Source organism: Macaca fascicularis, chromosome 8, assembly GCF_037993035.2.
Source record: "Macaca fascicularis isolate 582-1 chromosome 8, T2T-MFA8v1.1".
NCBI classification, from domain to species: domain Eukaryota; kingdom Metazoa; phylum Chordata; class Mammalia; order Primates; family Cercopithecidae; genus Macaca; species Macaca fascicularis.
Window position 1 is genome coordinate 22,506,471 of NC_088382.1, and position 23,259 is coordinate 22,529,729.

At 43.3% G+C, this 23,259-nt stretch overlaps 1 protein-coding gene across 36 annotated transcripts in view; it reads right to left on the reverse strand.

Annotated features, from left to right (window-relative positions):
• The window catches only part of CSGALNACT1 (chondroitin sulfate N-acetylgalactosaminyltransferase 1), a 360,001-nt gene that overhangs the window by 33,175 nt on the left and 303,567 nt on the right, over positions 1 to 23,259 (reverse strand). For 34 of the 36 annotated variants that reach the window (XR_012417113.1, XM_045397975.2, XM_074000393.1 and 31 more), the window contains 2 exons: positions 18,392 to 18,608; positions 4,110 to 4,211 (listed from right to left, as the gene is read on the reverse strand). Coding sequence is in view for 35 of the 36 variants with exons in the window: in XM_045397975.2 (XP_045253910.2) it covers positions 4,110 to 4,211; positions 18,392 to 18,608 (319 nt within the window). In the remaining variant the exon portion in view is untranslated. Of the gene's footprint in view, positions 1 to 4,109; positions 4,212 to 18,059; positions 18,115 to 18,391; positions 18,609 to 23,259 lie in introns of those variants that run through there. The other 2 variants (XM_074000408.1, XM_065518969.1) reach the window with 2 other exon arrangements.

Below are 23,259 nucleotides of genomic sequence, written 5' to 3' on the forward strand. Positions count from 1 at the left end.
TCCAAGGTATGTTTATACTGAAGAACCACTGAGCTAATCTGAGATTAACTGAAGCTTGGAAAAATCTATAGAATAAGAATCAGATATTGAGAACCGATTTGTACTTCTGTCTATGGTAGTAGCTTTTAAACATTTTGACCATGATCCTTACAAAGGAATATATTACACATCCTGATGCAGCACACACACACACGCACACACACTGAAATTAAACTTTCATGAAAGAATATCTATCCTTACTACTTGTGACTCACTCTGATATTTTCTATCCTATTCTACTTCACTTTTAAAAAACTGGACATAAGCCACAAAATCGATTTCACAACCCTCTAATAAATCACAAACTGGAGTTTGCAGAACACTGATCTATAGCAATCAACTGCAATGCAAAGCTCAATTGAGTAAGAATAAACCTAGGGAGAGAGAGTGTAAAATATTGCATACTGGTCACTAAACAAGATTTTTAAAAAGATATTAAAGTACATGCATTTAACTGGATTTATAACAGCTTAATCACAATACTGATTTCCAAATAACATAAATTTCACTGAGTGTGACTATAAATCTTACTACTTTCAACTAACAACTATGGGTTTTAGGAGCGAGCATATTAGAGTGAAAATGTGGTGGTATGCTAACACTATAAGTGTGGAACTTAACACGAGGCTCTGATTCTGGCTCTCCCATATGGCAGAGACCACAGCCTGAGTCACATCCTCATTAAGTCTCAGTTTCTTCATCTAAGTAGGGCCCACAACAGTGTCTATCTCATCAGGTAATGAATATTAAATACTATAATTTATGCAAGTTATATTATTCAGAAATAAGACACCTCTGAACAAAAGTTTTATTACCTTAAAAATAATTTAAAAATGTTTAAATAAAGTTTCATGTATAAGCTTATATATAGATTACTGTGGGAGGCTGGGTGTAGAGGATCACACTTGTAATCCCAGAATTTTGGGAGGATGAGACAAGAGGATTGATTGCTCAAGGTCAGGGGTTTGAGACCAGCCTGGGCAACATAAGAAGACACTGTCTCTACAAAAAATATATATAAAAATAAGCCAGGCATGGTGGCACATGCTTGTGGTCCCAGTTACTAAAGAGGCTAAGTTAGGAAGACCACGTGAGCTCAGGAGTTGGAGGCTGCAATAAGGTATGATCACACCACTGCACTCTAGTCTGGGTGACAGAGCGAGACCTCGTCTCAAAAAGAAACAAAATATATTACTATGTGCACAAATTTACTATATACCTGGCATTATTTTTCTCTTGATGAACAAACCTTGAACATTTTCTCTGCATGGTGTCGTGCTAAGTGCTGGAATTAAGGAGTCACAAGACATAGTACTACTTATTGAGCAGCTTATAATCTAGTTGCAAAATTAGGACAACAGGAAGAAATGTAAATCATCAAATCACGCACCAAGTGCCAGATATAAGAGGTGTAGAAAGTGAGTACAGTTGGAATTCAGAGCGTAAAGGACTGGGAATCAGAAAGAGCTCCAGAGGTGGGAACTTAGGTGTGGAGTGATAGGGGTTGAGGTTTGAGTTAACAAAAAGGAGGGTGGAAGGAACCCCCAAAAGAGGAGAATAATGGGAGTGAAGACAAACATCAAATTCTGCTCCCAGTTTGGCTGGGGAGCAGTAAGTCGTAAATACAGGATTAAAAGCAACAGCCTGTCTGGGGACAAGGCTAAGGCACTGGGGGAGGTAGGAAGACTGATCTGGAAGGTGGAGTGTGGTATGGTAGAGTGAAGTCAACTCAGGCTGGCTGCAGAGGTCTGGGCATTCCTAGGAGAGGTGGCCTGACCAGCAACACCCTAAGAGAAGGCAACACATGGCCCAAAGCATCAGTGACATCAACACTACAGATATCACTGGTTAATAGAATGAGGATATCAACACCGAAAAATTATTTATTTTATTCCCTATGCAACTAGTCAACTAGGTATAGGTATAGGTATATACATATACAACTATATACATATACCAGGTATAGACATATACATACACAACTTAAGAAGTTCAGGTTAATTTTGCCAAAGTTTACGTAGCGTTACTTTAAACACCAACCAACCTGGTCTCTAGCATGAAGTGAGCTGGATAGATTGACGACTAGATGTTTGCCAAAATTGGAGGCAAACCATCTCTACCACTCGAATGATTTTACTTTTCTTACTCAGATTCTATGCATTCTTTGCTCACCAAGCTACCTTCTGGTTGAGAATTCAGCTTGCCAGGTAATTTGATATGGAGAAGAATGTATCGATGAAAGGATGACCTTAAGCATTGCAGTCACTACAAGGGGTCTAAACTGTCCTTCTACTTACCCATGGGACTCATGTAAATTTGGTTACCTGTAACCCTCAGCAAACGTCTGGTCACTCTTTGATGTGCTGGAAATCTGCTATACCCAGTAGGAAGGAGGCTGTCAAGCCTAGCTGCACTTCAGAGTCACCTGGGGAGCTGCTTAAAATCTCTCGGGGTGGGGCAGCCAGCTGGCTGCAGTTGAGGGAGCAGCCCCCAGGTGGACTACCACCTTCTGGTACAATTGTTCTCAACTGTGGCTTCACATTAGAATCATCTGGGAAACTTTAAAGAACCTATGTCTAGGACTTACACTGACAGAGATGTTAAAACCTACCCACAGGGCAGGGGACATGAATTTACATCATTCACGTTCTTCGTTTCTAAGCAGAGGTGAGAACATTGTAATGCACTGGAGTCAAGGAATTTCTATTTCACTTGCATTCAGGATATTCAATTATTTTATTCTATTTGATCTCAGACACAGGCATAGCTTTAAGTTGTTGCTGGTTTTAAACTCTCAACTCACTATCGCTTTAGAGCAGAGATGGACACAATTTGTCTGTAAAGAGGCAGACACTGAACAGTTTAGGCTTTGCGAGTCACACAGCCTTTGTGGTGACTACTCAGCTGCACAGCTGTAGACAAAGGCAGACACAAATAATATGTAAACAAATGGGCATGCCTGCATTCCAATAAAACTTTACTTACAAAGACGGGTGCAAGACCCAATTTGGCCAGTGAGCTGTAGTTTGCTGATCTCCTGCTTAAGAATGCTTGAACAATTATAACTAGCATTCAGATCTTGGGCCCATTCATACAAAACTAGCAACAAAGCATAAAAAGTACACTCAGTCTTAGAATCTTATCCTTCAACTATCATCCTATTACTATTTACCAGAAACTCAAAACAGAGGGTACTGTTTATATCTCCATTATATGGATCTACTCAGACTATTTCTGCCCCTGAGTACCACTGGCCATACTCAAAGCTTCACTGGCTTAGAAACCACCCACCCTGATTTCTCAAATCACCCCCCTGCAAACCTCCAGGGCAAACTACAGGCCAGTGTGCAGTGCCATTCCGGCTTCCTTACTGGCAGAAGATGCCATGGGGATTACTTATTCATTTATTTTTATAGGGGAAAAAAATCCATCTCTGCTGCTTTTGAATACATTTATTCCCCATGCAACTGATCAACTAGGTATAAATGTACAACTGAAGGTCTCAAGCTTTCGGTTAAATAATTTGTATTCGACTGAGTAAGTTTGATCAAGGATCCTGCCTCGGCCGCCATTTCTGGTTTCCCCCGAATGTCTCAAAATACTTAATGAAAGCCCAAAGGGTGAGACTGTTTGCTAAGTGGATGAGATCTGAGCATAGACTTCACTCTTAGCCTCTGAAGCTATGGCTGAGACGGAGTTCACTGAACAGCTGTGCTCCCCCTAATTCCTACTCTGCAACATAAAGAAGTCCCCACATCTATGGTGCTAAAAGTGACAACATCCAGTTATGTGGAAGCTCAAAGAAGTCCACGCTCTCCTCACCCTTGATGTGTGCAGTTTACCTCCAATGACAAAGTCATCACCCATGCACACTGAAAACCAGTGTCAGGCAGGGTAGTCTCCTGGGGAAGAGGAGTGCAGACTTTTCCCTGCACACAGCCAGCAATCAATCCATCCCAGGTCACCCACAGTGTAAAGGAAAATAAAACTAAGCAGAAGTTTCAGCCTTGGATGTGTGCTCCTGAGCTCAGTTACCAGGACTCCTTATGACGGCTCCGTGTTGTACTCACTTGGAAGTGTTTTCAAGTATTCCTTTGACTTCATTTATTTCTTCTTTCCCAAAGTAAACAACAGTGAGATGGACTCTCCCATCCTGCTCAATGCACATCTCCCTGCAAAACAAAACACATGCATGTCTGGTGCCTGTTTTCACATTGACAGGCACGGAACAAACAAATACCTTTTCGTAAAGTGCAAAAGGGTCTTGAAGGAAACTAGGTAAACTTCAAGAAGAGCAGAGATGGGAATCCAGGACCTTTCTGACTGGCCATTCCGTAAGGAAAAAGACCAAAAGGGAGAGGTAAGAAAGACGAGAATTCCACATGGAAGAAATAGGGAAGATGATACTGACCCAGGCAAGACACATGCAGGGCTCACTGTGGTCACAGGCTTGGTTCTGAGAATTCTGTCTCTTTCTGGTGGAAGAAAGAGCTATCTCAGCAACCCAGAGCAATGGCAGAGGTTTAAAAGCAGACAAAGGATAGAGAACAGAGGCCTAGGATGTAACGACATGTTTCAAAACCAGGAGCTCCCACTTAGCCACAGTCCCTGCAGACTCAGTCATCACCAACCAACAATGAAATCCTCTTTATATAAAATATCCCTTTCACAAACTTCCTAGACAATACCTTAACTTCCTCCGCCAGGGTAGAATAAAGGCACATACAAGGCCAAGTGCCAGAAAAGCTGCTTGAAATTTGTGCATGCAGTGGGAAAATTCCATCCTAGAATCCGGAGAGGGTCGCCCGCTAAGTATGAAGAATAAGCATTCTCATTTTTCTAATAACATCTTTGCTGTCTCCCTCTCTGGTATTTTTAAATCCATTCAAAGTACTTCCTGTTTTTAAGCAGTAAGACAGATGCATTGGATCTTTACTCTCTGCGACTAGGTGAGGTGCCTTAAAAAAGGCAAAGTAGGCGGGGCACGGTGGTTCACGCCTGTAATCCCAGCACTTTGGGAGGCTGAGGCGGGCGGATCACGAGGTCAGGAGATCGAGACCATCCTGGCTAACACGGTGAAGCCCCATCTCTACTAAAAATACAAAAAAATTAGCCGGGCGCGGTGGCAGGCGCCTGTAGTCCCAGCTACTCGGGAGGCTGAGGCAGGAGAATGGCGTGAACCCAGGAGGCGGAGCTTGCAGTGAACCAAGATTGCGTCACTGCACTCCAGCCTGGGTGACACAGCGAGACTCCGTCTCAAAAAAAAAAAAAAAAAAAAAAGACAAAGTAGAATTTGTTGTGAGGTCTACCTCCAAGGTTGCATTCCATTCATTCGTGTACTCTTTTCCTTCATTCATTCAACGAACACTTGGTGACAACACATCATGGGCCAGATACTCTACCAGTGGGTCTTAAGAAATGAGTAAGACATGTCTGCTCTTGAGTTCTCTATGTACTATGTAAAACGAACACTCTCTGTAATATAACAAACAAGTGCTTTAGAAGAATATGAGTCTCATACTGTGAAAAACCATGGCTGGCTGGCTGAACGATCTTTGTTTTGCTCTAAACAATTCTCAGTAGACTCCATCCACTAGAAAGGTGTGTGTGAGAAAGAGCGTGTACGTGAGTGACTCTGTCCATATGTTTTTGGTTTGGAGGCAAAAGTTTAAAAAGTAGGCCAGGCATGGTGGCTCATGCCTGTAATCCCAGCGCTTTGGAGGCAAAAGTTTAAAAAGTGAAGTAGGCCAGGCGTGGTGGCTCATGCCTGTAATCCCAGCACTTTGAGAGGCCGAGGCAGGAGGATCACTTGAGGTCAGGAGTTAAAGACCACCCTGGTCAACATGGTGAAACCCTCTATCTACTAAAAATACAAAAATCAGTCAGGCATGGTGGTGCAGGCCTGTAATACCAACTACTTGGGAGGTTGAGGCAGGAGAATCACTCAAACCTGGGAGCCAGATGTTGTAGCGAGCTGAGATGGTGCCGGTGCACTCCGGCCTGGGCAACAGAGTAAGATTCCATCTCAAAAACAGTAACTAACTAACTAACTAACTAACTAACTAAATAAATAAAATGCATGAGAATGGAGGAGAATTGTATTCATTGTGTATTCAAACTCCTGGGTTTGCACTGTTATTCATACCCAGACACATGGTGCCTGGCTCCCTCGGGCAGACTTACATGCCTCTGATATCACTTCTCTATAAACACCTTGGTAACACTGTCTATGGAGCCTTTGCCATGAATCTCAGGAAACTCCAGCCTCCTAAGATCCCTCTGGGGAGCTCATCATTTTCCTATGGTCTCTGTGCATGAGCTCCCCATTCCCATTGGGTCATTCTTCTGCCTGAACCTGGAAGCCTGAAAATTCTTTGATTGATTGATTCACTGAGACAGGGTCCCACTCTGTCACCCAGGCACTGGTGCTATCTTGGCTCACCACAACCTTAACCTCCCAGGTTCAAGTGATCCTCCCACCTGAGTCTCCGGAGTACCTGGGACCACAAGTGTGCGCCACCATGCCCAGCTAATTTTTGTATTTTCAGTGGATACAGGGTTTCACCATGTTGGCCAGGCTGGTCTCGAACTCCTGACCTCGGGTGATCCACTCGCCTTGGCCTCCCAAAGTGCTGGAATTAAAGGTGTGAGGCGCCATGCTCGGCCTTAATATTCTGTTTCTATTCCACAAAAACTCTTCTTAGGATGTTTTTTCTTAAAACAAACAAAAAAATAAACCCATAAACCAGTTCTTCCCCTAGATATTGTAACAAGAGGGTACGGAGAGTACAGAGGCTAAATAAGATATATTTCCTATCACAAAACATATATCACAGTCACTTAGACACCTATATTTCTGTTTCCCAAGAGGCCAAAAGCCTTTCATGGTCTTTGAGTTCTGTTATTGATCCGCATGCCTGCCCTGTGGAGGGAGGTACGTGGCCATTGTTCGCAGTCTTAGCATACAGGCGAGGGAAGGAGTTCCAGTGACCTGACCGAGCTATGGAGGCAGCCAGGCATGAAAGCCAGGTTTTCTAAGCACCTGCCTGGCAGTCATCTCCCCAGGTCATCTGGACCGCATGAGGGATGCGCCTGTTAAGTCTGACAGCTTTGGACTCACTGTCTAGGACCCCACTACAAAGCTGGGGGGCTGGTATGGCCAGGTGGAAGGGAAAAGCCACAAGAAAACTCCAAATGTAAATGGGCTGTGGGGAAGGACTGTTCAACGTGAGTTTTTGATGGGAACCAGCCAGATAGAACAGGCAGATCTGATGGACTGGTGACAGGCTGATCTGAGGCCTGATTTGAGGAGGGGTTGTACCCTTAGGGTGATAACTCATCTTAAGGGAGGCTTTTTCAACCTCTGCAGTGCTAACAGTTTAGACCCGCTAATGCTTTATTGTGGGAGGCGCCATGATGTGCACCGTAGGATGTGTGGCAGCATCCCTGTCCTCCAGCAACTGGATGCCAGGAGCACCCACCTGTCCCATGTTTGACAACCAAACAGGTCTCCAGACCTTGTCAGATGTCCCAGAGCAGGGGGAGGTGGGTGTACAAAATCACCTTGGTTCTCTGTCAGTATCTTGAGGGAGAAACAGGCTCAGTAAAAACAACTGACTTGTCAGAGGGGCAGTGTGCTTGTCAAAGTGATGCACACCTCTGGGGTGGGTCCTGTTCTCCAGCCAGCTCTTGTGGACTCACCTGTGAGTCCTAGAGAGACAGAGCTACAAAAACCACGGGAAGGCTTTCTTCACAGCAAACAAAATTTGAGGGTACTGGGAGCTCAAGCCAGGACTTTTGGGGAATGTAATGGTGTTACTGTGATAGAGATCATGGTGGGTATGGTAGCAGCAGCAGCTCCATGCCATTACGGAGTGATAGCCCCTCTGGCTGTTGTCAGAAGCATGGGTGTGCTTCATACAACTGATGCTTGTGCAGCCAGTGGAGGTTGAATTTAACATCTGCACATGTGTGAGTTATCACTGAGGATACCTAGAAAGACTGAGAGGGCCAGAGAAGGTTGGAAATCTTGCCAGAGTAGGTAAGAGAAACAGAGGGGGAAACCTGTGTTTCTTGCAGTTAAGGATACCTATCTTTATACCTCATAATTTCGTGGTCTAGGGAATCATGGATTCAATAACAAACACTTACTGGGCACCTTTGCGTGCAATGAATTATCCTAACTGGAGGAAGAGTTACAAAGGATGACCATGTATGGTCTTTGTAGTGGAACCAATCATCCAGGTTTTCCTGAAATTTTCCAGATTTTAGCAATGAAAATCCTGTATCCTAGAAAACTTCTCAGTCCCAAGCCAGTTGGGACAACTGGTCACCCTCCCTACTGCAGGAACTTTATAGATTTTTTTTGGAAGCAACAGACAACTAAAGAACTATAATACAATGCAGGATGCAATAACCACGGTAACAGACGTAAAATGAGCTAAAAGGCTGAGAGGAGAGTATGGTTATTTCCACTGGGTGCAAGGAAAAGGGGGACTGAGGAGGAGGGGGATTCAGGCTGAGCCTTGACAGGTGAGTAGCCACCACGCACATGAACAAGGGCAAAGGCAAGGCTTTGACAGCTGAGAAAGGCATAGATGCAAGGAAATCACCTCACTATTCTTTCCTAAGTCAATTTTCTACTCAAATATTCAGGTATGTGATGAACATCTATTTAAGCTTTAAGCAGTGTCCCATGCAAATGAAATGACATGTAAGAGACCTGATGTTCCCACTGTAGTCTTCCATGGTTACAAGAAATTCCTTGGCACAAAGAAATTGGAAATGAAGAGAGTTAGTCGGGCTAACTAAAATATGGCTTTAAAATCAGCATTCTTCCTTTGGTTTAGAGGGTTATCTCCCCTCCCCTGTGTCAAGATAAACTTATTGATATATAATTATTCTATTCCATCATTTGAGTAGTCTGATCAGTGTTAAGAAATGAGTAAATTTTGACTCTCAATCAAGCAATTTGGACCTATTTTCCTGACTGTCCATTTCAAAACAGAAAATGAGATCATTTGCCATTTGGTCATTTTTTACTCTTGGCTAGATGGATGTTCCTACATAACCCCTGGCTCAAGTGAAATAAAAACCAATTTCTATTAAGTCCCCAAAGAGAAACCTTTATCCAAATACAATGAATGATATAGATTAGTATCTCTCAAACACATTTGCCATCCAACTTTCTTGGTGCAGCTCTGGTGTACAAATAGTGAAATGGCCTATGGGAGAGGTAGAGGGGCTTGGGGAAGGCAGGAGGATTAGACTATGCAAAATATATCATTTTCCTGTTGGGGAACACAAAGAAACTAGGAATCTCTATCATGATCCAACATTTGATGACCTGAGGCCTTTCTGTCACATAAACCAGCCTAGCTTTAACATGCCAGGCTCATTTCAATTTCCAAGATTCTATACTTACTGCTTTAAAATAATTTTCCTGAGATTTTCAGAACCATCTTAATGGTTCTAGGCCAACAAAATGAATAAAAGAGAACTGCTAAAGAAAATTCAAGTACAAGATTTCCTTGATACTATATTAAAATATCATAAATGTTAGAAAGAGAACATTAAGACAAAAATTACCAGTCAAGTCTGAGGAGGAATATAGCAACATGAAAAAGGGTTCTCAGTCCAGCTGGAAGCAGTCAAAATAAAAAATCAAGTAAACTTGGAATTGAGAAAGATTTTTTTTAAAGCAAAGTGAAGAATATTTTCCATAAAAATTCTGCCTTTTTCCCATCAGAGAGGCTCAGAGATAAAGACCAAAGAAAATCTATAGCTTTGTTATTATGAGGTTCTTCCTGCTATCACAAGCAAAATAAACAATGAAGTAACCAGCTGGCTTAAAATCTAGAATACGGAAGGTAAGAGAAACAAAGCAGCCAAAAAACAAATTTGAGAATAGTTTCAACAGCAAAATGGGGTGGAAGACGAAAGAAGAAAGAGGGGGAGGAGGAGGAGGAAGGGGAGGAAGGGGAGGAAGGGGAGGAAGGGGAGGAAGGGGAGGAAGGGGAGGAGGGGGAGGGAGGGAGAGGAGGGGGAAAAGGAAGGGGAGGAGGGGAAGGGAGGGAGGGGGAGGAAAAGGAGGGGGAGGAGGGGGAAGAGGAGGGGGCAGAGGAGGCAGAAGAGGAGTGGAAAGGGGAGGAACGGGGAGGGGGAAGAAGAGGGGTGGGAGGAAGAGGGGAGGGGGAAGAAGAGGGGTCGGAGGAAGAGGGGAGGGGGAAGAAGAGGGGGAGGAGGAGGAAGAGGGGGAGGAGGAGGAATATGGGAAGAGAGGGAGGGGGAGAAGGAGGACAAGGAGAAGAAGAGGAAGATGAAGTAGGTTTAAGCCAATATGCGACTGGACAAAAAGGAAACAGAAAAACAGCAAGAGTTACATTTAAACCAAGCTTTCCTTGGTGAGCTCCCTCTGTTCCCAGCCACAGGTAGAGTCTGCAGAGACCCAAGAGAGGCGGAGGGGAGGGGCATCAAGGGGTGAAGAAACGGCACCTGAAGCCTGTGAGGGTCCCACATTAGCCAGGACAATGATGGCAGGAGAGGAGAAGCCTGCCACAGTTCCAGGCATCTGATTTCCATAAATAAAAATGAAGTCATTTGCAGGTACAGTGTCTCACACCTGTAATCCCAAAACTCTGGGAGGCTGAGGCAGGTTGTAAAATGATCTTTACGGAAGATCACTTGAGGTCAGGAGTTTGAAGCCAGCCTGGGCAACATAGCAAGACTTTGTCTCTACGAAAAATCAGGATGGATGTGGTGGCATGCATCTCTAGTCCCAGCTACTCAGCAGTCTGAGGTGGGAGGATCACTGGAGGCCAGGAGTTTGAGGCTGCAGTGAGCCATGATCGCACCACTGCACACTAGCTTGGGCTACTGAGCTTTTTTAGAGACCCTGTCTCTAAAAAAACCACAAAAACAAAATGGACTCACACAGCACATACATAGCCCCACAGCACCAAGAACAGAGTAGTCTATATTGCTATTGAGGGGTGCAGTGGGACTTTTATTCTCACTGAGAGATGACAATACTCAAGCTTTAGCATCAAGTTTTAGCATCATGATTTCTTGTAAATTTGAGGAGTATCATTTATTTGGTGGTTCAGTGCCTCTTAAATGAAGGCCCTTAGGGTCTGGGTGCTAGGAGAAAGCTCATCTCACCCAGTGGATGACAGACTTCTCTTCACTAAATATGAACAGCCGGAGGACTCTGGCCTTTATTTTACCCCTTTCTCCTTGTCTTTTGGGACGTTCTGAAACCTAGTGTTTTTGACAGGTTTTAACTTTCTATTAGTCCCAATTTTTAGGTGGACCTGTCCCTCTTCCCATATTGTTATTGAGTCCTTGTTCATCGAACTTAATAAAAATTGTTTTATTAAACTTGTATTTTTTAAAACAAATAATTTTTGAGAGTAGTTGAGATGACTATAATGACAAGAAACAATAATGACAATAAATAACTTAGTCCACACACTCTGCACACCAAGGAATCTATTTCGTCCCCAGGGACCACCCCAAGCACTGTTCTAGAGTACAAAGATGTAGCCTTTGCTTCCTTGCAGATTATACCCGTGCCTGGCCAGCACCCCGGGTGAGCCATTTTCTGCAGACCTAGCCTTCCCCAGAACCACTTTGTGCCTCATGACCAAGGCTGCTCTTTCTTGGGAATTCCAGGTTCCACATCTCTTCCTTCTGTCCAAGAAGACATATTTATTATAAGTTTAAGCCATGCAAGTCTTTTCTAGGTGAGTAATTAACAAACTGATGCTGATGTGGAATAACCTACTACTGGTAATAATCTGCATAGAACTGCAAGGAGCTGGGCCCATCTGGACCAAGACTTTGCTTTTACAGAAGATACTAAAGCTGAGATATATGAGGCAACACGTAAAGGATTCCTCAACCAACTGTATGAGAGCAAAGGGTGCTGATATTTTAAAGGTGACGCATGGGAAGGACAATGCTTTAAATGTATCAATCTCAAACAGCAATCACTGCAAACTGTGTGCCAAAAATAGTTGAAAATGGCAACAATTTTGCCACCAATAAATGACCAATGAGGGAGACATAATCTTCTGCTGTGAATTTCAACAGACTGGAGGCCAAGGAAAGAAATGGAAGGTTCTACATGAGCTCCCTGTGGCTCCTGGCCCCACTGGCCACCTCCAGAAGGGAAGTGAATTGGTGAGAAAACAGAAGAGACACAGGTCCAGGCGTGAGAAGGCAACCTGTGGGACCTAGGGAAGACACAGGAGACCTTAGCTTCCACCTAGGACCTCGGCACCAACAGCAGGAAGAGCCACAGGGGGCCATTTTGGTCTTTCTACAAATTGTAATGAAAGTGGAGAGGGAAGGTAGTTGCATCCCAACTACTTGCGAACTAAGCTTGTGAACTAACCGCTGCAAATAAAAAAAAAAAAAAAAAATGGAGCGGGGAAGGGGAGATGTGACGTAAGCAAATGAAAAAAGTTAATCACATGTAGTCAAGATATTTTATCAGAACAGTTAGAGGAGAAGGGATTAGAAATACTGAGAGCCGACGACATATATGCATTTCCCCCACAACCCACAGAACCGTTAGAAACAGAGCCAAAACTTTCCTTTTTCCTCTTTTTGACTGGTAGGCGTGGAAAGAGCTGTTGAAGACGAGCAAGTGAGCTGGAGACGTGAATAAGTGGTGCCGACTCTTTGTGATGTCCCAGGCCTCAGCCCTTATGTGAAGGCATTCTGAGAGCCAAATATGATACATCTACCCTTTGGGAAAACAATTAATTCCTCCTACACCAGGTGAGCCTGGTAAAACTCACGTATCCATCCCAGGGCTCAGAGGAGCTAGAAGAACAGGGAACTTCAACAAAGGCAGTACAAAGCCCCTGGGGGTTCTTCCTCTCCTACATCCAGCTTTTATACTACAAATAAAGTGAACAGAGAAATACCCTGTCCTCAAAATACCCACAATTCTCAGTCAAGATGAGGAGAGAGCCAAGGAGAATCCACCCATACTATGTTCGAGCAAACAGAAGGCTGGGTAGTCCCCTGTACATGATGAGAAAAGATAAAAAAGAAATCATAGCAACCACATCCCAAGAATCAGAACAAAATTAAAAGTTAAGAAACAGCATGCAAAGCAAAAGAAAAAAAATGAGTCTGAAAGAAAATGTAACTCAAACAGAAGAAAATTTCTCAGAAATGTTTCACTTTATTGACAAAAATATGAATTTAATTTTTAAAAAGTCCAATGAGAAAACAATAAAAGCAACAGAATAACATCAGCAGGCACACTGTGTGCTCAGAAAATAAATCAACAGCCAAAATGCACAGAAGTAATACATTAGAAACAGCAAGGTACATAATAGATATGTTAGAAAATCAAATTACTGACACAATAAAGGTTTAAGTGAAAGCAGATAAAAGAGTAAGGCGTTAAAAAAAAAACATAAATGCTAACAAATGGAGAAGATGTGTAAAATATATAATTGTGTCCATGAAACAGAGAATCCAAGAAATGAAGCAAACAGAAGAACTCAAAAATAAAGCATCCAAAAATTTTCCTGAAAGAACCCGCAAAGCAAAAAAGGAAACTGTACTACAGGAAAATCAGTTAAAGAACGACAGACATTGGCCAGGCGTGGTGGCTCACACTTATAATCTCAGCATTTTGGGAGGCCAAGGTGGGCAGATCCCCTGAGGTCAGGAGTTCAAGACCAGCCTGGCGAACATGGTGAAACCCTATCTCTACTAAAAGTACCAAAAGCAGCTGGGCATGGTGGCATGCACCTGTAGTCCCAGCTACTCGGGAGATTAAGGCATGAGAAGTGCTTGAACCTAGGAGGCAGAGGTTGCAGTGAGCCAAGACTGTGCCACTGTACTCCAGTCTGGGTGACAGAGTGAGACTCCTCCATCAAGGAAGGAAGGAAGGAAAGCAAGGAAAGCAACGGGGAAGGGGGAAGGGAGGGGGGAGGGGAAAGGAAAGGAAAGGACAATAGATACTGAGGTGAGACATACCCTGAATAAGTGAAAGTAATTAAAGACTAATTAAGGAATTCTTCAGGCATTCTGGCAAAAGCCATTTACAAGAGAGACAAAATAAAGTGGTCTTACACTTCACCAGATCATTCAACGCCAGAATATCTACAAAGTCCTGAGGAAGCAAAGTGTATCCCATGAATTTTAAGCCCAGCTAAGCTGTCTGTACACGATAATGACAACAAGTAGACACTCCATTCTCAAACACTTGTGACCTTTCTTGAAAACCTTTCTTGACCATACAATATAGCCAGCTAAGAACTCAGGAATGGAAAGTTATTGGAAGAGGACTGCTGATGAATACACGAAATCCACTTAAATCCAGAACTAGAACTGTAGAAACTGTAGTTATAAAGCAGAAAGTAAAGGCTGTAACCCTGTCAAGGTCAAAGTAATAGATTGCAGCCAAGCACGGCGGCTCATGCCTGTAATCACAGTGCTTTGGGAGGTCGAGGTGGGCAGATCACTTGAGGTCAGGAGTTTGGGATCAGCTTGACCAACATGGTGAAACCCAGTCTCTACTAAAAATACAAAAATTGGCCGGGTGTGGTGGTGCACGCCTGTAATCCCAGCTACTGAGGAGGCTGAGGCAGGAGAATCACCTGAACCTGGGAGGCGGAGGCTGTGGTGAGCCAAGGCTGTGCCACTGCACTCCAGCCTGGGTGACTGTGAGACTCTGTCTCAAAATAAATACATAAATGATTGCTAACAAAAATCAGAAGATGAGACACAGAAGGCAGAAAGTATAGCTGTGCTGATTTCCTTTTGTACTGCAATTTTCAATCAAGTTACAAAATGTAGTAAAAAAATGATAATTCCAATCATTTTTTTCTTCTATAAATTTAAGCAAGATGCATTTTAAGTCTATAAGTAGAAATAGAATGTATAGTATATCTCATGTTGCACTGACTTATTCCCAGCTGGCAAGCAATTCTTCTGTCTGCAGCTATGCAAAGAAAATTGCCCAGAATGATGTTCAACTAATGTTAATAATGGTTAATTCCGGGAGGTGAGACCTGGAGTGACTTTTTAAATAATTTATTCCTTGTGCTGTTCTACACTGCTTAAACATCTTATAATAGCCAAGTATTACCTTTTACAAACTAAAAAGTCATGTTTAAGTTATAAAAGCCAAAAACAATCTTTCACTGAATCTTTAAACAAAATATAAAACATATGGTAGCTATATAAATATTTAGAAAACAGAGAAAAAAAAAAGAAATACAGATCGCTTCCACTGTCATCTTCAGTGTCAACCGCAGTTCATAGTCTCCAGTCCGGGGACGGAAAGGACTTTATAAAGACAACATCCAATATTTTTAAAGTAGCCCTTTATATTTTCTCCCAGTAATTTTATGGGCATGTTAATTGCATTTAAATATTTAATTGAATGGAGTTTACTTTGCTTTTTGGTGTGAAGTAAGAATCACATTTGTTTCTGCTATGTTTGGCTAGTTGTCCTGACACCATGCCCTGAATAACCTCTTCTTTGGGTTTGAAATGCCATCTTTAATAAGGTCTTATGAAGAATTAAATACCCACAGGTATTTACCCTCTCACATTCCAGTTTTTCAGAGACCTCAGCACACTCAGAAATGCCCTGACTGTGAAGTAAACTCCCTACTCAGCCTCCTGCTCCAGTGTCAGCTGTCCTGGGCAGCTTCTCTTTGTGTCCCATTGTCCCCTGTCTGCATCTCTGCCACAGCACCTGGCTCTGTATTTGCAGCTTCTGCTACTCGTGAAAGTAGGCACCGCATCTTGAATGCATCTTCCGATCCCTCGCATCTGGGTAGCGTGTCTAGCACATGCAAAAGGCTCTCAAAACATCCTCTCCAGGTCACAAGTTTTCTGCCACCCATCCCTTCCTACCTACAAGAGCAAGGGACATCCAAATAGTAAAAGTCCATGGGGTGAGCTGACACGAACTGACTCAAGGCAAACTGCCCCAGGATTTTTGTGTTCTTTTAAAACATACACTGGAATCACGTTTCATTTCACCCACTCCATTTTGGAGGCTTGTAAGCTACTCATTTGACTCTTCTCAACGACACTTCCCCTCCTGTTTCTTTTCCTATTGTTAATTGCTTAAAATTCTCAGGACACTAAGGAAATAGCTGTTCATATATGCCCAAGGGAATCCTGCTATTTCAGGCCCCAGGAGTCCTACAGGGAGGACTTGTCCTTTCACTGAGCAGATAATTCCTTAGTGTAAGCGCCACCTCGGCAAGCCTAACGTGTCCAAGGACTCAGACAATCAAAGCTCAGGACCCTGAACCCAGTAAGACATAGGCAGCTTCTTCGCCAAAGGGACTTGCTACAACCTAGTCCTAGAAATGGGCATTCTAGCTGCTGACAGTAATGATTTCACTTAATGCCTAATGCAAACCACATTCAGGTTCCACAACTGCATTCAGAACGCTGCAGGTTCAGTTATCCTGGAGACGTAATGTTTAATCAACCAGTGGCACTGTGCCATTCCAAAGGGAAGGCCTACAGAGAAAGAGAGCAAAAACACGAAAAGAAGGTCAAAAGAAGCCAAAACTATAAAAACACTCACTTCAGGACTGGAGCCAGAGGAACATTGCAAACAATTACGTGATCATGCACAAAGGAGTATTCCACAAACTGGGAAAAGATCAATCAATGAGCCCACCCTACTGTGGATTACATCATGGCTAAAGGCAGGTTCCAGCTAATAAAAAAAGTTTACAAACTAAGGAATATGAAAAACTAAGGGAATTGAGAACTGCTATACCTTGGAAAGACAAGACCAGGGGAGTTGTGATGACCACCTTAAAAAATACTTGAAAGCTTACGATGTTTAAAAAGAAACAGACTTGTTCAATCCTCCAGAGGCTAGAACTAGACCTATCAGGCAGTAGAGACATGGAAGCTGACTTCAGATACAAACAATAAAGAACTTTCCATCCAGAGATGGTCAACAAAGCAGCAGCTTGACTAGCAATGTGGGCAGCTTCCTGGTGCACACACGCATTGCCTAGAGAACCCTATGTCAGAGACAGAGTCTGAATTAAGGGAAGATTAGACCAGATGACCTCAAAGGTCTCTTCCAAGACTATTTGATTCTGATCTTCAAAAAACTTAGCTATAAGTGGGTTACCCTTTAAATTAAAATAGAGTATGCTCACGAACCAGAATTTTGAAAGGTATCAACCACACCCTTATACTGAACATTATGCCTTTTAATAATGTAAATTTACGAAGATTAAAAATCAAGGCTGGGTATGGTGGCTCGCGCCTGTAATCCCAGCATTTTGAGAAGCCGAGGTGGGCGGATCACTTGAGACCAGAAGTTCAAGACTAGCCTGGCCAAAATGGCAAAACCCCATCTCTACTAAAAATGCAAAAATTAGCCGGGCATGGTAATGGGCACCTGTAATCCCAACTACTTGGGAAGCTGAGGCAGGAGAATCGCCTGAACCTGGGAAGCGGAGGTTGAAGTGAGCAGAGTTTGTGCCACTGCACTCCAGCCTGGGTGAGAGTAAGACTCTGTCTCAAAAAAGAAATAAAAAATCAGCTTGATCTTTCAAGATTTATAATTAGACAGTAGGATTTTCTATGTTTAAAACAAGCTGGCGAAATAACTTAGCTGGTTATCCTCAGCCAATATGTGCATCTGAGCCATCACAGCTTCTAAGATCCAGCACCGCACAATCAAGGGCTTAAAGGCACACATGTAAAAACTTCATCAGCATGCCTGAAAAATGAAACCCCACTTACTTTCATTGAGTAGCTACAAAAATGTGGGCTTGAAACCTTCTTGGTATAATTCTACATTTAAGTCTAAGATGATGCAGGTTAGAATAAAAGACTGATTTGGATCCAATGCATTGCAGCCACCACTAGAACAGGACAGCAGGTGAAGGTAGCCTAGAGCCGATCAAGAATACCTTCCAGGACTCGCCCACTGTTAACGTGGGCTCTGCCACTGCCACCTCCTCTCTGGTCCTCCAGCCTCAAGGTTGCTCACTTGCCTGTGAGTCTTCGTTCCTGCTATCCCCAAACCCGAGCCCATCCGCAAGTCAGAATGAACATAACAGGCATTCGGTCATTTTTGTAGATCCTGGCGAAAACCCAGCCCTTCCTGCTTTTCACTTCTGAAGGTCAATATGCTCGTAAGGCAGTTTTCTAATTGCTCTAGGGAAAGGCAAATACAAACGATAAACTTTATGTGGGGAAAATAGAGCTGAAGAAGAGAAAGGAGGCTTTGTATTCGGCAGGGGAAATGAAAGAGATGACGGGAAGTGATACCACTGTTCTAACACACACCGTGCGGAGGAAGATAAACACGTGCAAACAAACCAACCTGAAATTCTGCATGAACTGCCAGAACTTGTCCACCCTTTTTGCTAGAGGCACGATAACATTGATAAGCGTGTTGGCCATGTTGAGCTTTTCTTTTTTTACTTTGATGATGGGGCCAAATGGTCGAAACAAGACGAGCCGTTTGAATTCGTGTTTGTGGTCCCCTTTGAAGGTGAGCTCATACAATGTCCCTTTGTCCCTTTCCGTTCGGTAGATCCCTGTTAAGAGAAAAACAAGGAAAGACCGTTCTAAAAATTAACCTTGGCTGCTGAGTGTTTTTTAACCGAGATCTAGCACAGAATGCCTTTAAAAAGTGTTTAAGATGAAATCTCTCCAACAATTATTCGAAAATTCACAATGCTCCCAGTTAAAAAATACCAAAAGAAGTCAAAATACCATGAATTTAAAAATCACAGTTATGAAGATTGCATAAAACCATGGGAAAAAGCTTGAAATGCTGGATACAAACTGTATTCGTAGGATACGGAGGCATTTGTAAAAGGATTTTTAGGAAATAGGCCAAAATAAGACTGACTATGATACAGAGTGGGATGATTTGTTTTTTCTTTTCTTCTAGTATCCAAATTTTCTGCAATACGATTTCAAGAATATTAAAATAATTATATTTAATTTTTAAAATGAGCATTTAAATTATCTCTTAGAAATTAAGCCTTTTCAGCCTGGGCACAGTGGCTCATGCCTATAATCCCAGTACTTTGAGAGGCTGAGGTGGGCATGTCACCTGAGGTCAGGAGTCTGAGAACAGCCTGGTCAATATGGGGACACCTCATCTCTACTAAAAATATAAAAGTTAGTAGAGTGTCATGTTGCATGCCTGTAATCCTGGCTACTCAGGAGGCTGAGGCAGAAGAACTGCTTGAACTCAGGAGGCAGAGGTTGGAGTGAGCCAAGATTGTAGTACTTCACTCCAGCATGGGCAATAGAGCGAGACTCTGTCTCAAAAAAAAAAAAAAAAGAAAGAAAGAAATTATGTCCATTTCAGATGAACTGACCATAGTGAACTCTTTGGGACACCTGGGCTCAGGGCTGGTCACATGGGTTGTGGGGCCCTCTGGAAGCTTCTAGAAGCATTAAAATAGACAACACATAAAATATTCAATACAGTGGTATGAATACATCATATTTAGTTTCACATCTTCCTTCCTATCTCTCAGCAGCATGGCTCAGGGAATCAGAGCACATACTATCAAGCCAAACTGCCTGGGTTCAAATCCTGGCCCCAGAGGTTTGCTTTGAAAAATTACTTCATGCTCCTGTACCTCATTTTCCCCACAGGTTACTGTGAGGAGTTCATGTTTTCAAATGTGAAAGAGGTTAGAACAGTACACGGCATGCAATAAACCCTCAATAAATGTTAGCTATCCTCACGACTCCCCTTTCTCTGAGAAGGTAGAGAAGCAGGAGAGAAGCCTGTGGACCTTTCAAACTTTGTCCCATCCCATGTTATTGTTGCTGAAATTCCACAGAGTGTCGCTTGTCAGGTGGAAGATATGAACCAGCATCTCAACTCCCCTCTCAGAACAAGCCTCTCTAGGGTCTAGGTGATAGAGTTTCCCAATCTAAGGATCAAATGATTTCCCCGATGCTTAAAGACCCATTTCCTTCCAATATCTCTGGTATTAAGAGTATTTTCTCTACAGTCAGGAAACACACACACATACACACACACACACACACGCACACATAACAAAGGTAAAATTCAACAAATCAGAAAAGCTTTTGGGTTATACAGTAGTCCCCTTTTTCTAGTTTCACTTTCTGCCATTTCAGTTACCTGAAGTACAATGTATTTTGAGAGTGAGAGAGAATCAGGGAGACACACACACACACACAGAGAAAGAGACCATGTTTACATACCTTTTATTACCATATATCGTTATAATTATTCTCTTTTGTCATTGGTTATTGTTGTTAATCTCTTTCCGGGGGCGTAATTTATAAATTAAACATTATCCTAGGTATGTACGTATGGGGGAAAAACATACTATAGCTAGGGTTCAGGACTCTCTGTGCTTCTGGGCATCCGCTGGGGGTCTTGGACTGTATCCCCCAGGATGAGGGGGAACGTAGGTACCATGGATTCTATTCATGTCTCCTTAATCTCCACAGTAAACTGAGAATGCACCTACCAGTCACTGGCTACAGAAATAAATCTCCAGGGAGAAACCTGACAAGTGACACTGTGTGGAGTTTCACTTCCAGTGACACAGCAATGGAATACAGTTTGAAAGGTACATAAATAGATTTCTCTCCTGCCTAGAGTCAGTTACAGCTTCTCAAGGTCTCTCACAAACCACTCCTTTTTTCTTCCTCACTCTACCTCTTCTTTTCTTTTGTGGAACTACATGTCTTCCTTGCAAATGTTGCCAAGTTCTCTTCTCTATTCTTTGCCTTCTAGGAGCTTTTCATCCTACAGCACTGGTTTTACAGCCCCTTTGATTGTGTTCAAAGACTGGATTTCTTTGAGGTGCCACAGAGAGGAGTGTGGTCCTGTGAGTTTCCAAGATAGTCTTGCGTCTCCCTGCTGTCCTCACAGCCCCACCTGAAAACCCAAACGCACAGTTCCTCAGCAGTGAACACAGCTATTTAAAGGCCCAGACACAGAGGAATTACAAGGACTAAGTTCCCTTTGGAAGTCTTCACCAATGCGTTGAGTAAAAGGGTATCCTGCTTGACTGCCCTCAAAGTCTGGGAAGCTGAGAGTTTCGCTGAGCTCGTGATGGAAAGGATTTCAAAGACCCGGAGGGGAAAGCCATGGAAGAAAAGAAGGTTCATTTCTTAGGAAGTTCAAAGGACTTATTTGAAAACGTTAAGTGTTTCCCTTTAAAGTCTGTTCATTCTTTCAGTAATGTAGTACTCACTGAGGCAACAGGCTCTTTTCCCATCTCTGATGTTGTCTGGGATCACAAGGTGAACCAGCTCCCAGGGCCCAAATGAGGTGGGGCTGAGTCTGAAAGCAGCCACTTTTACCATAGAGGGCATATCCGCACAGCAGTCACGTTCATCATGGAGGGCGTATCCGCACAGCACCCACATTCACCACGGAGGGCGTATCCGCACAGCACCCACATTCACCATGGAGGGCGTATCCGCACAGCACCCACATTCACCATGGAGGGCGTATCCGCACAGCACCCACATTCACCATGGAGGGCGTATCCGCACAGCACCCACATTCACCATGGAGGGCGTATCCACAAAGCAGTCACATTCACCATGGAGGGCGTATCCGCACAGCACCCACATTCACCATGGGGGGGCGTATCCGCACAACAGTCACATTCACCATGTAGGGCGTATCCACAAAGCAGTCACATTCACCATGGAGGGCGTATCCGCACAGCACCCACATTCACCATGGAGGGCGTATCCGCACAGCAGCCACATTCACCATGGAGGGCGTATCTACACAGCAGCCACATTCACCACGGACGACGTATCTGCACAGCAGCCACATTTGTCACAGGCGGCGTATCTGCACAGCATCCACATTCATCACAGAGGGCCTATCTGCACAGGAGCCATATTCGCCACAGAGGCCATATGTGCACAGCTGAAACAGGCCTCCTGGTGTGGGTGGCTGTGTCTCGTCAAGTTTCTGTTATTCATGTCAGCAGCGTAACTTCTCCACACAGTCATAAACACAGAAAATGCAGCTGACGGTTTAGCATACAAATAAAAATGTATGCAGGCTGAGGAATGATTTTTTTTTTTTCCCAGTAAAGTCATTTTCTCAGAGGCAAGCTAAGAATCATTAACTTTTAAAAACCTAAATCCACAGAGTTGAAAATACAGATAGCAATACACCTAAACCTGTCTCAAGAGATGGACATCTATTTATGAAGAACCTAGAGAATGCAGTAATTCTTATTTATAACAACTCCTACGAATAGAGAATGCCAGCTGCCTTGGTGGTGCCTGCATCATCAGCCCAGGGTGACAGAGATCACCAGCCATGGTCACTGGTTCCAGGTATGGCACACTGCCCATCAGGAAGGTCACAGCACCCAGGCTCACCCCACACACCATAATTTATGCCGCTTTCTATCTTCCGCATACCATGCCTTGCAGCAGTCATTACATCCATTTTTTAGCTGGGTTCTCTATACTCTGGTAATTATTTTAATTATCTCTTATCAATCTGATTTGGGATCCCTTAATTTCATCTATTTTTTTTTTCAACTTTTCTTTTAGGTTCCGAAGGAACATGTGTAGGTTACACAAGTAAACTGCATGTTGCAGGGGTTTAGTGTACAGATAATTTTGTTACCCAGGTAAACAGCATAGTACCCAATAGGTGGTTTTCCAATCCTTGCCCTCCTCCCACTCTCCACCCTGAAGTAGGCCCCAGTGTCTACTGTTCCCTTCATAGTGCCCTTGTGTACTCAACGTTTACCTCCCACTTATAAGTGAGAACATGCGTTATTTGGTTTCCAGTTTCTGCATTCACTTAGGATAATGGCCTCCAGCTGCATTCCTGTTACTCCAAAGGACATGATTTCATTCTTTTTTTATGGCTGTGTAGTATTCCATAGTATATACGTATCACATTTGCTTTATCCAGTCCGCAGCTGATGGGCATCTAGGTTGATTCTATGGCTTCGCTATTGTGAATAGTACAATTTCATCTATTTTAAATATATTATTTAAAACTCTCTTGCAACCTAAGTCCACCAAAAACCATACCCAGTCATCCACCCACCATGCCCACAGGCACACATTCCCATCCCTGCACAGAGGGAGCAGCATTCAGTTGGTCTTCTTTAAACACGAAGGACAACACCTGAAAAATTCCTTTTGCCTCCTGGAACTCTTTATTGGTGGAAACACAAAGGAACGGAGAGAACT